Source organism: Lepus europaeus, chromosome 10, assembly GCF_033115175.1.
Source record: "Lepus europaeus isolate LE1 chromosome 10, mLepTim1.pri, whole genome shotgun sequence".
Classification (NCBI taxonomy): Eukaryota; Metazoa; Chordata; class Mammalia; order Lagomorpha; family Leporidae; genus Lepus; species Lepus europaeus.
The window spans coordinates 108919219-108935642 of record NC_084836.1 but is presented as its reverse complement, the minus strand read 5'-3'; the positions used below and the strand labels follow the sequence as shown (position 1 = coordinate 108935642).

The window sequence follows — 16424 nt, the reverse complement described above, 5'->3', positions numbered from 1 at the left end:
GACAACAGCCTGACCTGCCCCTTCTCCTCCTCTGGTTTCCAAAGGCTTTGGCAAGAGCATATTGGCTTCTCCTGCTCACTTAGACCCTACTTTAGAGACTACCAAGTTCATTGTGCAGGTCAGGAAACTGAGGCCCATCACCGCCTTTTGCCCAGACCCTCCTGCCACAGCAGGTGAAGATTTCTGCCATTGTCTAACAATGGGATTTCCAAGCCCCAGTGCCTGCCAATCACTGATCTGTTGGCCCCTGAGTAGGTGGAACAGGCAGAGATGTTTCCTTGTTTCCTTTGAAACAAACACGATCCCGCAGCTGGCACTGGAACTGAGCTGCCAGTTCTGAAGCTCGCACTGTGGAAAGCATGAGAGATCAGGCGATCCAAAGTCCGGTGGAAAGGCGAGGCTGGTTGCGAGAATAAAGGGAAGGCTATGATGTATTCCCATGGAAGTGAAAGCTGCTGAAAGTGAGAGATGCAAGCCCCTCATCCTCCCAAGGGAGACTCGGGGGTGCTATTTCCGAGGTGCCTTTTTCCTATCATTGTGCCTGCAGGGCAAATAGCAAGCACGGATATCCCTGCTTTTATCTCGGCTTGTGCTGACGTGCGAGCCAAACACGCGGAATGTGCCCACCCTGTGTCTCAGCCAGCCTCACGTCTGACTTTGCAAGTCTCTGTCCCCACGGGAATAATGGCGTAACAGAGGAATCCGAAGTCAGGGCAGAGACCTGAGCTCAGGTCTAGCTTTGCCACTTCCTTGCTGTGCTGCGCAGAGCCAGTTTTCTTTTCCAAATCTCAGGGGTGTCCTCCGTTAGATTTGTGTCATCCAGAGGTCAGCCAAGATTTGTCTGGCTTTGAGCATTTAAATAAAATGGCTCTACCCCCTGTTCCCCATCCTGTGGCAAAGCCCAATGTCCAATCCCCAAGATTTCTGGGAATCCCAAGAGGGTCCTATTCTCACGTTCACTTCCAAGTTCCAGCAGAGATGTCAGTGGGGACCACGTGGGGTTCACATCCCAGGAATGCTCATGGCGTAGGCTGAACACAACACCGGCCTCAGCTCCTCAGTCCTGGCCAGCACCTTCCCCTCCCCCGCTGCCCAAACTATGTTTGCCCACCTTCCTCTGCTCTTGCTCCTGCTGCTCTGGCTGGGCCACCCTCTCCCTAAAAGTTGCTGCTTTCTCTACCAAGTCTCCTCCTTGTCTCTTGCTGACACTTGCCATGAGCCTTGCCTCCCACCCCATTAAGACTCTTCCGTAGGTATTTTCCTGAACTCCCATCCTTCTGGAGACAAACCTGATGCAGCAGCATTAGGAGTAAGTTCTCCCACCCTTTCCCCCCAGCACGTGGACATCATATCACCGTTTCATGGGGCTTTTGAGATAGTGAATTACGGAGAGAAGTGTGAATGGGCATTCATTACTGACTGTGAGTCTCTCTCTCTCTCTACCCCTTCCTTCCTATTAGCCCCACCCACATTGTCAGAGCCAATTATAGATGTCTGGCTCTTTATAGGATCTGGTTAAATAAATTTTATGATCACTAACCTGAATTTTAAAACCAATTCCGGTGACTCTCTCTTAAAAATACTAAATCACTTCACCTTTAAGTGGCCAGAGATTAATTGTCCCCACCCCTCCATGAATCACAAGGTCCTTGGTAAGTAGAGGCCTGCGCCTTTGAGGCTGTGATACTCCTTGGCATTGCCATTGTATCCTCAGTGCACTGAAAGATGCTTTGAAATCGTTTATTGCAGGAATAGGCCTGTCTGCTAGTTTTCGTTCAATTTATCAGCACATGTTTATTCCAGCGACTAACAAGCTTTCTGTTTCCATCAGCAAGAAAAAGATGTTTAATGAGGGAGGCTGCCTCTGCATTTGTTACATTTCACGCATGAACTTGCACTCCCGAAGGACATCTTTTCATGGCCCAAACAGCAGTGGTGATCACTAGGTGGAATAATGTATGGCAGCTGTTTCACGGCCATCCACACGGGCCCCATGGCTTTTGCTTGGTTTAACTCATCCTGACAATAAGTGGCAAAAGGTTTTCTGCTCTTCTGGAAGATGCATGACCATTCCTAAATCATCATCAACAGCTGGGGGGCTTCCCCTCCCAGGTGTGGTCATCACGGCAACCTGTTGGTGTGTGTGGTGGAAAGCAATGCCACACGGCACAGACCACTGGGGAAGAAAGGAGTTGGGGACGCCAGCAGGAGAGTAGGTTGGAGGAGCCACTTGGTTCAGACTCAAGGCTAAAGAACTTGGATCTGTCATTGGAGACAACCAACTTCTAAAGTTTCCTAAGGCAGAAAATGCCAAGGTTGCACTGCACGTATGGGTTGCATGCCCTTGGGATCATCTGGGCCCTGTGGCCCCGATTTCCAAGGTCTCAACAAACCATAAGATTCTCTTCTGAGAGTTCTGTAAGCTGCTGATGCTTAGATGCCCGTCGCCTGGCTCCTCCATCCATGCATGTGGTTCTGGTTCCCTTTCTGGGTCACATAGGGAGCAAAACTCAGTTCCACACTGGTTTGCGTGCACACTGAGCTTGGCTAGGCTATTCTATGTTTGTAGATTATTTAGAAGGGGAGGAGCAGGCTCACAGTGACTCACCTTCTGCCCTGCAATGACTCCATGACTCTCTGAACCTCCCTTTTTTACTTTCTGGCTCCTCAACAACAGTGCACAGGTCTCTGTCTCTGTGTCCATGACCCGAGGCATTTTCACAAGAGAAGTCCCTTGGTTATTACCCTAAAGGGAAAATGTTCATAAGGCTGCTGAGTGAAGAAGGAAAAGCCTTCATGTTATCCATCTTGTTCTGAGTAACCCTTCCCTACACTGCCTAACAATGACAGCTTGCTAGTATTGAGAATCACTAGATACAGATTCCTGTGCTAAGTAGGCATAGAATTCAAAGCCACTCATAACACATGGAGAATCTAAGTGAATGGGCAAGGCATTCATCTGGAAAGTGATGACTCGGATTTGAACCCAGACCTCTGCAAGCAGGAACCCCAATGCATTTCCCCACCTTTTGCTTTGCTACATAGTCAGGCCAAAACAGCAGTGCCCCACTCAGCTGCAACCCCAGCATTTGGACACCAGGACCATGTTGTGCTAAAGCATAGAGGACATTTCTGGGTGAGGAGACTCCTTTATGAACTCCAAAGGGCCACTGGGAACAGAACACTGACTCCTACCCAGCCCCACTTCTTTCTCTCATTTCCCGTGGCTAGGTTTTGTGTGGTGTCATAGGCAGTGGGGAAACCCTAACAGTCCTTGGCAACAAAAACACCACATCTGCCCACACATCACCTGGCTGCATGTCACCCACACTGCTGCCAATGTGGTTTCACAAATTAGGGTACTCAAGTGAGAGGGTGACTCTGATTTAGGACTAGAAGGACCCGGCAGCCTTCCCCAGCCCTTTGGGCATTATGGGAGAATGACCTGGAAAATCAAATGCAGAGAAATGTCCCAAAATATAGGAGTCTTGTTTGAAACATAGGAGAACCTATTAGCTTGAGAAATTGGTCTGGAAATCTTATTAAAAGAGACAAATCATTCCACATTCTCTCCAGACTGAAAATATTGGGGTAATAGACTTTCCCTGATGCCTCAGATTCTTGCACCTCATGTCAGGATCACAGCCAACCTCTGGCAAGGCTAAATCCAATACCGGCGATAAAGGCAGTTTTTTAAAAAATGGGCAGTTCTGATTAATTCTGATTTCTCTGGCCAGCCATGGTCTTATCTGTACCAGTCCTTCATTACTGTGAAGGTTGCAAGCCGGAAGAGCCAATGGCAAAGAGAAATGAAGTTCAAATTGTGGATTTGTCATCATTGCACAGCTCAGCAGGAGGGGACTGTCCAGCCATGGAGGACCCTGTGATAGGCCCCACTCCCCTGCACACCCACACTCATATCTCCCTGCTCAGTATGCTCCATTAACCCCTGATGGAGAGGATGGGAAAGCAAGGCACCATTGCATTATGAAACTTAACCTTGCATGTCTTTGCTATTTAGGAGGGGTGATAAGACCAAGTCTTCAAATTTATATACAGACGGTCCCCTGACTTATGAAGGTTTGACTTAAACAATTTTTCAACTTTATGATGGGACAAAAGTGATGTTCATTCAGCTGAAATCATTCTCCAGATTTTGAATTTTGCCTGTTTCCCAGGCTTACCAATACTCTGTATGATGCTGGCTTATGCATTCATGACAGGAAACAACCAAGAGGCTACTGGTTGCTAAGCTAGGGCAGTCAGCAGGGCATCTGGATTAAATGCATTATATTTCCCATGTACAACGAGTTTATGGGATGTCAGGGAGGGCCTGCATATTAGCCATGGATGGTAGTGGCGAGCACTGAGGGACTTAGTAACAATATGAATCACTGGAATTCAGCGACTCTGTATTCCATGCCTGCCACCGTGCTAAGGGCTTTATGTACATGAATCATTTCCTTTATTCTCAAGCAATTCTATAGAATACACTTCTATAAAGGGCCAAATATGAAATATCATAGGTTCTGTAGACTGGGTGGTCCCTGTCTCCCCCAAAGCAATCATGGCAATATATATAAATGATTAAGTGGGGCTGGGATTCAGTAAAACTGTATTTACAAAAGCAGGTGCTGGCTAGAATTGGCCTTTGGGCCATCTCTGCCTCCCACTGCTATAAACTGGAGGATGTTATTGCTACGCTGGAATTTTGGGCTCCACACTAAGAAAGGTAGGAGATGTGATTTTCTCCTCCCAGCCTCCCTCTTTCCCTGCTCTGCCTTTGAATTCCTAGTTCTAAGAGAAAGAGAAAAGACATGTTTGCATGACTTCCAAGAGTGAATTGGCGGTTTTCATTAAGGAAGGGGAGAACAATCTTTCCCATCCATGAAGACCCTGCCTCTGTGAGGGCTCCAAGAGGAAGCCACCACCGTCCAGTCACCACCTCTGTCAGTCTGACTCCTTGTCTGTAAGCTCAGTAGAGACCCAGGGCAGACCCCACCAATGAGACACTCATCTCAAGCTGCTCTCGGGAGCCTTGGGGATTCTCAGCTATGTCTTCTGGCAAACCGTAGAGAGGGAGGGTAATCCCGACGCAAGGCCTCTGTCCGTGTCACAGTGGTCCCTAGCAAGTCTGTAACCCCAAAGTTAACTCTCCTCTGTTGTCATCATTGTAAGCTCAGTAGCAGATGATTACCAGCTGTGAGAACCCTGTGATTGGCCCCACTGCCACAGACATGCTTGCTCAGAATGCTCAGTTAACCTCTAATGGCAAGACTGCAACCTGGAGAGGCTGGGACCTGGGCAGGCTCCATCTCCATGTCCCCTGGGGACCTGGAATGTGAGAGAATGTGCCTTGCCTCTCCCTGCAGGGTCACACCCTTGAAGAGATTCATAAACGTAAGAAACAATTTATTCGAGAATCGGGTCTGTCTCTGCACTATTGCTATTTTGAGGCCAGGTTACTCTGGGGGGGTGGGGAGGGGCTTTCCTATGGTTTCTACTCACTGGCTGCCTATATCAACTCCCAAAAGTGAAAACCAAAAATGTCCCCAAACCTTGGCAGTCGTCTCCTTGGAGATAAAACAGCCTGTGACCGAGAAGCACCGTCTTAGATGAACTGCCGTTTGCTCTCAGCCAGAAAAGCAGGAAAGACCATGGCATGATCTCTCAGACAACTATCTTCTGGTTCGAGAGAAGCCCAAGTCCCCCCCCCCCCCCATTTTATGTACCATAACACTGAGGCCTGGGTTATACAACTAGTTAACAGCAGAACCTGGAGTTGTACCCAAGCCGTCCTGATCTGATCCTTAGGGAGCCCCGAGTAGATTTTCCTGGAATGGGAAAGTCTGTCCCATGCACGTGGTGAAGGAAAACGTGATTGCAGCTGGCCCTCCCTGCGAGTGCTGTATCTCATCCTGATTGTGGCACTTCAGGTAGATGTTCTCTCCCTTGTACAGAGGAGGAGCCTGGGGCCCAGCACACCTTACAGATGGTTTGAAATCAGCAGAGCGAATGTTTTTAAGCCCAGTGTTTCTGTGATCAGAGGCTTGATGCTTCAACAACCAAAACTAGGCGGCTGCTCCCCAAAGGAGAAGCTGAGTCTGAATCTCTATATAATACTCTACCTTTCCAGCCCGTGTGTCCTGCTGGCACTAAGAAAGGTTTGATGACAAATGAGCCTGACCTCGCCCCTTGTGACCTCTTTCCCTATTCCAGCTCTGCATGCAGTACTGGCCTGAGAAGACATCTGGGTGCTACGGGCCAATCCAGGTGGAGTTCGTCTCTGCAGACATTGACGAGGACATCATCCACAGAATATTCCGGATCTGTAACATGGCTCGGGTGAGTATACGGCCTCTGTTGCTTTCCATGCCCCTCCTCCCCCAAACAGATGGTGCCTGCAGGGGGAGGATCCCACTGAGACAGCCCAGAGTCTGTGTTATGCTCTCCTGATAATCTCTTCCTTGGGGAAGTAATGCCTTTGCTGTTCCGGCTCCAGACCCAGCAGTGACTCCAACACACACCGATGCCAAGTGCGACATCCAGCCTGCCATCTGCCTGTTTCCTGATGCACTTGCTACCATGTAGACAAAACTTCCCAGACATTAGCTCTTCCCCACCGTGTCACACTGTTTTGGCATGGGTTGGTACAGCTGTTGATTGGATCTTGTAAGCTTTAGGCTATGCCGTGAAAAACACTATGAGGAAAAATAATTGGTTGCTTCCATGGTGATTTTCACTGGCTGGGTGGTGGAGTGTTGGAGGCGGATTAGCAATCCAGGGAGTGGTAGCTGTTTGTCTCTACTGACCTTACCTACTCAGACCTTACCCTCAGTATTCATTCCCCGAGGGAAGAAGAAATGTGTTCAGGCACATGAGCCTCAGGGAGAGAGAGGAACTCCGACCAGTAGCATCAGGAAAGCTTTCCTAAACAAAGGGATATATTTGAATTGAGTTTTGAAGACTGATGAGTTTTCTAGATAGGATAGCCATGGTAGGAGAAGCAGTGTGCACAAAAGGTACAGGTATAGGGATGGTGACAAGCTGGGGCTCCCATTTGGTCCCTCATTTGGTCTGTCTACCACTGCAATGCTACAGTCCCCAGGGAATCCAGAGGGCTCGCAGCCCCAAGCATCCTCAACAAAACAGCCTAACAGCCTGTCTCTTCTCAGCCACAGGATGGGTATCGTATAGTCCAGCACCTCCAGTACATAGGCTGGCCTGCCTACAGAGACACGCCTCCCTCCAAGCGCTCTCTACTCAAAGTGGTCCGACGGCTGGAGAAGTGGCAGGAGCAGTACGACGGGAGAGAGGGACGCACTGTGGTCCACTGCCTGTGAGTACTATGGAGGTGACTCCACAGCCACAGAATGGTGGGTGCGAGAGCATCCTTGAGGATGCTGCTAACCCCAGACACCAGTCCTCGGCAAGCCCAGCTGTGCCACACCTCAATACCCCTTGAAGATCGGTGGCAGTGTCACCCAGGGAATTGCATCCTTTATTGGGATGAGGTTTCTGGCTGTTGGCCTGAACTACTCTTACATGACATATTACAGCTATATAACATGGAGGTGGTGGTAGACCCCTCGCCCATTCCCCAATAGGAAGGAAAATCCCACCCTCTAGTAGGGTCCAGCCAGTCCCAAAGAAGCTTGGGACAAAGTGGTTCCCCTTTACTAGAGTCTCCTCTATTATTTCCTGAAGATGCAAAGGGAAGGTACGGTCAGAGCTTCCTTAAAGTCAGACATTTTAAATGAATTGCCTCATTCTATTTACAAGGTAGATGTTATCATTGTATAGTGAGAAAATGAAGCCAACAGCACAGGGTAAAGGGACCGGTAGTCAGGAGAGGAGCTGTGGTTTGCATTTACTGGACTCTAAGCTAATGTGCCCCCATTGACCAATACTGCCTGTTGGCAAAGTCCTTGTCCACTGTGTCTGCCTCCTGAAGCACAGGTGCGCAGAGAACATGATGGGGAGGCACTGCCCTGAGATTGACAGATGGAGTTAAGGGGCCTGGGAACTCCTTCCCAAGGTACACTGGGCTCAAGACCAGTGTTTTTATCTCTTTTACTGGGATGAACTGGAGTCTTTACCTTCTGTCTTGGAATGACCCAATCCAATGGACCCTAATTCATCATGTGAGGTAGAGATCAGTACCCAGAGAGCTGTGGCTGACAGGCTGCGCAACATCAAGAAGAATAAACTTTGTGAGCCTCAGTTTCCTCATCTGTCCATGGTGTGTGTTGAGTTAGGTCATCTTTAAACTCTACCAGACTTTGGCAGGAAGCAGCTAGAATATAGAAACAGTTTATCCACCAACACCAACAGCATCATGGTTGCCAATATGCAGATATTGTAAACATGATTACTTAAAGATGGCAAGTGTCAGTGAGGCAACCATGAGAATATAACAGGATCAGAGAGGGTTCTGCAGGGATCTCAGATCCTTGTAACAGAGCTGCAGGCATCACATCTGGGGACAGGAGGTTGGAGTCACAGCCATGCTCTTTGCTTCCTAGAACTTAAACGGTTTGAGGAGAAGCAGCTGACAAAGGCCTCCCTCTTTAAAACGTGTGTGAAGCAAATTTAAACGATGATAATAAGAATGTTTTGGAGCTAGTAGAGGCATTAGTAACATGTCATGACCTCAGGGCTGAGCTTGTCTTCACAAAATTAGCTCATTGTTCCCCTCTTTCAAATGGGTGGATGCACACATGTCCAAAAAAAGTGGCAGAACTTAAACAAGGTTAAACATCCATGCATACCTGTACATGCACACACATACACAAACACACATGCAAGCACGAGCACACTCAGAGCTTAACAACCACCACCTGTAGCGGAACTCCCTTCCCAAGAGACACGACTCTCAGACAGGGGTCCAGCAAAATACGGTGTGGTGTCCTGTGTCGGATTGATGGGTGACGTCATGTCGTCCAAGCCAAGCTGGCTCGGTTCATCTCCCAGAAAGTGGCAGCTGATCCCTAATCCCTGTTTCCTCCAATTCCCTCCCACTCATTCAAGTGACCCCACCATTAGCACAGAACCACATCTGTCTCTGCAGGTTCTCACTCCACAGGGCCTTCGGATCCCTGCATCCAATCAACCTCTTCCTCTTGAGAAAATACTGAGCCCTCCTTCTAGAAGGTCCCTCCTCCCTTCCTTCCTCCCTCTCTCATGTTTTTTTTTTTTTTTTTTGCCTGCTTTTTTTGGCAGGGATATCTTTTTATCCATGTCCTTCTAATCAAGATGACGAGTGGTGTGGGCCAGAGGAAAGCACAGAGTGCCTTCTACCAGCAGGGTCCTTGGCATCCTCGCAGGTCTGATACCATCACGGATGCGGAGATGCAGGCACTGGCTAGCACGTGGAAGGCTACTGTACTCGAAACATCTGGTCATTGACTGTCTTTTAGAGAAACCATCTGGGAGGTTGACTGAGTGCCTTAGTTTCCATCCAGATGTTTTTTAGACTCAGGTCATTAAATGAAATCATTAGTTGCTCTTGGCAACATGCCCAGGAGCTACAAGTCAGACATACTCCTAAGGGAACTCAGTATAAAGCATTTGAGGGGCGTTTCCATGAAGATATCTTATGGAATAATGGAGGAAGGAAGGCATAACAGAAGAATGGCCCTTCCAAGAGCACTCTCCCTCTACACTTAAGATCACTGGGGCCTTGCTTAAACCAAGTCACACAAGTCATTTCAGGATAGCATGGCTCAGGCCCACCCCAGCCCTGGCCCTAGGCCTGAGCTGGCTGGCCCTAGGCTAACAGAATATTGCTGGCCTTCGTGAAATATGTGAAGAACTACAGGGAAAAACCACCTGTAAACTGCCATTGTACTCACTGGGTGTGTAGATGGACCCATAGCATCCTTTCAGACAAGAACCAAGTGTACAAAGGCATACTTTCACCCTGCCCTGGAGATTGGGTCAATGTGCCATGGGTAACGGTCACGTTCCTACAGAACCAAGGAGATCAAGCTACTTGAACTCTCAAGGGTCATCTAATAGGGGAAGTAAGCAGGTCAAAGCAAGTCAATGGCACAGATGGGATTCAAATCATAACTCATGGCTCAGACTAAAGCTTTCCCCCACTGCCTTCCCCTACCTGTGCCATGGCAGAGTCCCCACTACTTGGATGCAGCTTTACGATCAGCAGGTACCTGTGGGAGGAGCAACCAGGAATGTGGCTAATCTCTTCACTCTGTGTTTAGAAATGGGGGAGGCCGCAGTGGAACCTTCTGTGCTATCTGCAGCGTGTGTGAGATGATCCAGCAGCAAAACATCATCGATGTGTTCCACATTGTGAAAACATTGCGCAACAACAAATCCAACATGGTGGAGACCCTGGTGAGTGTTCCAGGAACTGATCTCCAACATCCAGGAGCTCACTGTAGTTCCCTGGACCTTAAGAAATGACATCAAATAGTAGAAACCCTCGGTAGCTAGGTGCTCACTGAGTACCTACAGCCTATGCCCTTTGCCTGCACTGTTGTCTGACATTCCCAACAACTTCTAATCCCTCTGACTTTCCTTCCCTGCTGGGGAATCCAAATATTAATCCTGGCACATCTGATGCCTGTTCCTTAGGAAAGTCTCACTGATTCAGGCTTAAAAGAAGGGATTCTGGATTAGTAGAGTGTGAAGTATGTTTTCAGTAGTATAAAGCATTGAATCAGGACAGTGTGGAGAGGAAGAGTAGGGAGGCACAGCCTACATGAGATCTGATACAATGGTGGAGACAGACCATGCACAACCAAATTTAAGAGCCTTCATACCCTACTCAGAGCGAAATGTTACTCCAATGAGGTCCAACTCAAAGTGAGGACCACAGAGCAGCAGCAGCATCCCCTAGGGTCTTGTTAGAATCTTGAGTCCCAGTCCCAGATCTGCTGCATCATAACCTGCATTTCTAAAAGATATCCCTGGTCGCTTTGTGTGCATATCAAAATTTGAGAAGCACTGATGTAAAAAATGGTAAAAAGGGTAGCAGGATCTCACATGAACATTCGAGAAAGCCTGGCTAGACATAGGCAGACCTTTGCAGGATGTCCACACGTGGATGCTTTTGAATTGATTTTCCGTGCGGATGTACATGACGTTTTCTCTGAAGTCTCTATACCTAACGCGAATGCATTTTCTCTTTCCTCCCCCGTTCTCTCTCGTCTTCTCCTCTCAGGAACAGTATAAATTTGTATACGAGGTGGCACTGGAATATTTAAGCTCCTTCTAGCCCAGTGAGATGGAGAACCTGCTGGAGTCGAGGCTGTTGCGGGCAAGCCCCCTTTTCTGTGAATGGCAGTGACTGGGCCCAGGAGCGTGGAGCTGGCAACCCTGCCCAACTCCCAGGAGAAGACTGGTGGTCCCATGTTCTGCAGTGAGCTCTGTGCCTTCTAGGCGGTCTCCTGCAGCTCTGGGCAATGCAGCTGGGAGAGGCCCAGGCTTCCCCTCCCTACCTGACCAGCCACAGTTGGGCCCAAGCTGAAGTCCACCCACAAGCAAGGCCCCAGATTTCTGGTTCCCAGACCTCTTGCTTTTGTTCTTTCTGAGTTTGTGAATCTCATGGCAAGCTGACTGTGCAGGTGCTGGGGAGTGGGAGGCTGGCCAGCAACTCCCTGCCCTCCCTCTCCTTAGGAGTGGAGGAGACAAGTTTTCTACTCGTCCGTGCTGCTGTGGAAAAGATTAGGGTTCTTGAGGTCACTGTTCTGCTGCCCTCTGCAACCTCCTTCAGAGGCTTCTGGCACTGGACACCTGCCAGCCTGGGTCAGTGTGACCTCAGGATGCTCCCTAGGCCATAGGCAGAGGACCCTCATCCTCACACCTAACTTGCATGGGGCTTGGCCCACTACCATCCTGTACCACTCCCCAGCTCAGGCCCTGACCTTCTGTCGTTCACTGGCTAGCCTGCTGTGCCCACAGCACTCTACGATAAAGGTTCTGTTTGCTTGCTTGTGATTAGTTGGAGGGGATGGAGCTGGAGGAAACTAACTGCTCCTCCTTGTCTTTGTAAAAATACCACCTTCCTGGTACAAGGCTCTGGCCAGCACATGCAATGTAATCTGTGTCTCTTGGTGGGTAGCTTCTTTTGGGAAGAATGAGTAAGATAAGAATTGATTATTTTGCCAAGTGTATGTGAAAAGAAACTTCCTTTTGGGGTGTGTGTGAAACCTCGTCTCTCTCGTCATAAAAGGGACGAGAGTTGAATCTGTACCTTGGGCCTATCTCCCTGGCAGTGCCCTGAAAAGTCTACCCTGGAATAGCATGGGATTGTTTGGAGATGTTCCCTTGGTTCCCGGGGCAGTTACAGCACTAGCTTTTTCTAAATCTGGGTCTTCAAATCCAACCTCCTTCCTAGAGAAACTCAGCTGCCATCTTGGAAAAGGCCATCATTGACCCAATGATACTTTGGTTTAAAATAGCGAGAGTGAGATTAGCCCTGTGGCTCTAGGGCCCTAACCAAAGTATGGATGATTCAATGACAGAGAACCAACGTTTGCTAAGTCCCTTGCTGGGCACCTTCTAGGTGACATCTCCCATGGCCTCCAGTACCCCCTGGAAAGAGCCATTAATCTCTTATCTCTGTTTTCCAACTGAACAGAGACACCGTCCTCAGTTCCAAAAAGGCAGGTGGTGGCAAAAATCCTTCCCCGTGCTGTTTTCTACACCCTTTCTCAGCCAAGCAATTAGTTTATGGAGGAAAAATACAGCCAGTTTTCTTTTGAAAAGAAAACTCCATGAATGGAAATTTAATTCTTTCTTTCTGATGCCAGTTCTTCTGGGAAGCCCAGAACTTCAGATATATTTGAGTAAGTCATTCCTGGCTCCCCAGGAAAGCTAGTCTCATCTAATTTCCTAGTGAAAACAATTCTCCTGTTCCCTCCAGCTGGGAGGGGCCAGCCAGGGACACTCTCTAGCTAGTCTTAGGCATGCTATCTGACAGTCTCAAGGGGACTGGGATTTAAGAAACTCCATCTTGGAGGCTGGTCTAGTCCAAAACAGGGCATGAGTGGCACAGAATTCAATAAGGCACAGTGTTTGTCTTTGTAAGCTCACTGAGTACTAGGGGAATTGAACCAAGTACAAAAGTGGTGGATTGTGCTGCATGCAAGAGAAACTCGCTCTGCCTAAGGCTTCCTAGAGGAGGTGACATCTACTCCAGCTGGGCCTCGATAGGAAAAAAAAAAGACTCAGGCAAGAGATCAATACATGCAATGGCAAAGAGGTGTGCAAATGCACTGGCAGGGGCAGTCCAGTGTGCAGACAGCCCAGCTGGAGCTTAGCATGATGGGAAAAGTGGCAGATGAACCAGAGTCAAGGACATAGATTCCTACTGAGGGTGCAGACATTGCCTTATAGGCAACAAGGGGCCAGCAGAGGTTGGGGCGACATACTCAGCTTTGTGTTGGAAAGGGGCCCCTCAAGCCAGTGGGGCTGCCTCTTTTCCTTTCATCAGACACTGTGATAACATTCCCTTAACTGTGTACCTTTTAATATTGCATCTGTTTTGTCTGTCCGCTCATTACTTTGTTGCTGGAACAAGATAGGCAGTAGATCATGAGATTGGCTTCTGTGAGAAACCCAAGGTCTCTGGCTTTACCACAGAGCAGGGTCACCAGCCCAGGACTCCAGGCCCACGAGGGACAGGACATGAAAAGAGCCCAGGAAAGCTGCTTCTGTTGGCATGGGCTCTGGAGCTGTCTGGAAGTCCGGGGACACCAGACTTGATCAAGGAAGGGCTGTCACTTTGGAAGTTCAAAAAGAAATTACTCAAAGCAAAGGCAGGCAAAGGAACCCTGTGAATAACTTGCTCTTCTCTTTGATGGGCCTCTTCCCGGGTGCGTTTGAGCAGATACCCAGGGCCCAGCCCCCACAGATCCTGCCAGCTTCCCCTGGCTCCAGCCCACTGCCCCCAGTGGCATTGCCCAGCCTCATGGAACCTGAACCATGGCAAATCAGCCTCTTGTATGCCATTTGCTCTGCTCTTGGCTCATCCAGATGAGGTAAGGGTGGAAGGACAGCTATTCAACACAAATCCTGGGATTTATTCTGCTCCAAAAGGAGCAAAATCACTGGCAGATAAAAATGACAGTGGCTTCTACCATTTCCAGTGGTAGGAATTTAAATTGTGACTTCACAGAGGAGGAAACTTAGGAAGACTCAGGCCATTTGAAGTAATGAAATATGGCCCAATAGTAACTCCCCCAGATCATCCCCTCATCTTCTTACAACCCAGTTACCTTCCAAAGAAGGCAGGGAAGTGAACAATCTTGGACCAGTGTATGCAAAAGCAGAGGGAGATGACTTTCTAAGACCTTACCTGGAATATACGTGGCAGGGCTTAGGTGAGATAGGGCACCAATACCCGGGAACCTCCACTTGCAACCTTCCAAGCAGAGTATTTTCCATCCCACCCCAGTTACAAGATAGACTCACTCTACTTCAAACAGAGGAAAATTGTATGACAGCTCTCCCTACCTAAGGAGTTCTCGTCTCTGGTGTACCAAAGAGTGGCCTCACATAGTAAAGAGCCTCCTGTGGGTCTCACTCCTTAGATGTGAAGATGTAGAGAACTGATGAGAAACGAGGAGCTGTCGCCATATGGCAGCTGCACCCCAACACTGTCCTTTCAGCATTTCTGGCATGAAGGACATGGGCTATCCGTGGAGCTCTGGGCCTCTGGATGGCCACAGCAGGCCTCTCCGTGGGAATGGAGGAGACCCTCTTGTTCTGAGGGCTGGCACTCTCTGCAGGGGTGGCCTGGGCAATGGCACACCAGACCAACCTTCACATGGACCAAGCACACCCCTGTGTGGGGGTCTCTGACATGTGAGCTCGCTGAATTCTTTCAACATGCCTAACAAGTGCTGGTTATCTCATCATTTTACTGATGGGTGGACTGAGGCCCTGAGAGGAGAAATCACTTGCCCACAGTTCCACAGCTAGTAAATGAGTGAGCCAGGGCTTAAGCTGTTTTCTCTGACCATAGAGAGGTATTTTTCCACTACTCTGTCTCATAGTTATACAACAGCAGATAACACAGGGGCTCTTGATAAAACCCAAAACATCCAACAGTAAGCTTAAAATTCCTTCCTAGTCTCATGTTCTACTTTTAACAATTCATGCAACATTTGCTAATTTATCCTGATAAGATTTTTTTTAACAACCTTGTGTACCATCCCTGGTGTGACTTTGATCTTCTCAATCCACTGTGATGAATTCTGTGGAATTATATCCCAGTCAGAGGCACAGCGCCTGGCCATGCTGCTTCCTCCTGAGGCGGATTTCAGACTCAAGCTCAAGACCAGCTCACCTCCTCCTAGACAGGCCCTTTGGTGTGGGAGTACCCTGACCTCATTGTTCATGGGTTGACCTCAAGGGAGGACTTTACCATTTGACACAGACTAGAACAATAAGGACCTGCCCATCTTGCATGGTGCAGGCTGAGTCCAAAAACTCCTAAAGGGAAAGGCAAATCTGGATATAGCCTTACTCAGCAGATTCCTGAATGCTGGGGCTTCAAGAAGGTGGTGCCTCTTGTCTAGGTGGAGTCACGTCGTTGCTCATATGGGCAAATCGGAGAACATACTTCACATGAAGGGCTGGGGTCCAGGAGACTCCTCACTTTACCTTAGCCCCTACACTTGCTGGCTTCCTACAGCATGCAGGGCCTGGAGGGGGCGCTCGCAGGAAGCACAGATTAGTATGACCCCATTCACCTCTTGGTGAGGCACAGGCTTGTGATGGGAAGAACTCAGAGTTTAGTTTGAATCTCAGCTGTGCTATAGAATGTTTCTTGGCTATAGAATGTTGGGCCAATCAGTGTGAAAATAGATCTGGAGAAGTTTAGACAAGGAATCAGGGAGACAAGACTAGCAAATTGGAATCCAATGAATACTCAGAACCAAGATGCGAATGGGATGTTGAGCAGTGTTCTGTGACAGAGCAGGATAAGGAATGGGGAAGGACTCTCCAGAACCACCTGGAACAAGGGTGCAGCTTTGTAACAATTCTCAGTGTCTTAGAGAAAAAGAATTTCCCCTCTGGCCAATCTTGCTTGTTCATCCTGCAATCCTGGATGCTTTGCTAGCTCCTGCTGTGTATTCTCACCAGGATCCACATATCCTCAGCTCAGTGTGAACCCCCGTAGAGTATGTAGAGGTTTGGGTATAGCTAGGGTTCTGCAGCCAAGAAAAATGTGACCCAGAGAGGAGCAGCCAGGCACTTGCCCTGTCATCTCTGTGGCGGTGACTTCCCAACCTGACCCAGAGACACTGAGGGAAATAATTCCTGTGCACTTGATTGCCTGAGGACAGAATGGAGAAAGCCATTCTTCCTTAGCCTGCAGCTGCCCACTCAGCACCCAACTAAATCAAGAGTAATACTATGGAAGATAGAAGTGTACCCAAGGGTAAGAA

General features: G+C 48.7%; 1 protein-coding gene across 1 annotated transcript in view; it reads left to right on the top strand.

The window, feature by feature from the left end:
- The window catches only part of PTPRT (protein tyrosine phosphatase receptor type T), a 787789-nt gene extending 776547 nt beyond the window's left edge, over positions 1 to 11242 (top strand). The window contains exons 28-31 of the mRNA XM_062202558.1: positions 6220 to 6345; positions 7176 to 7339; positions 10224 to 10359; positions 11189 to 11242. Coding sequence (XP_062058542.1) covers positions 6220 to 6345; positions 7176 to 7339; positions 10224 to 10359; positions 11189 to 11242 — 480 coding nt within the window. The remainder of the gene's footprint in view (positions 1 to 6219; positions 6346 to 7175; positions 7340 to 10223; positions 10360 to 11188) is intronic.
- The last annotated feature ends 5182 nt before the right edge of the window (positions 11243 to 16424 follow it).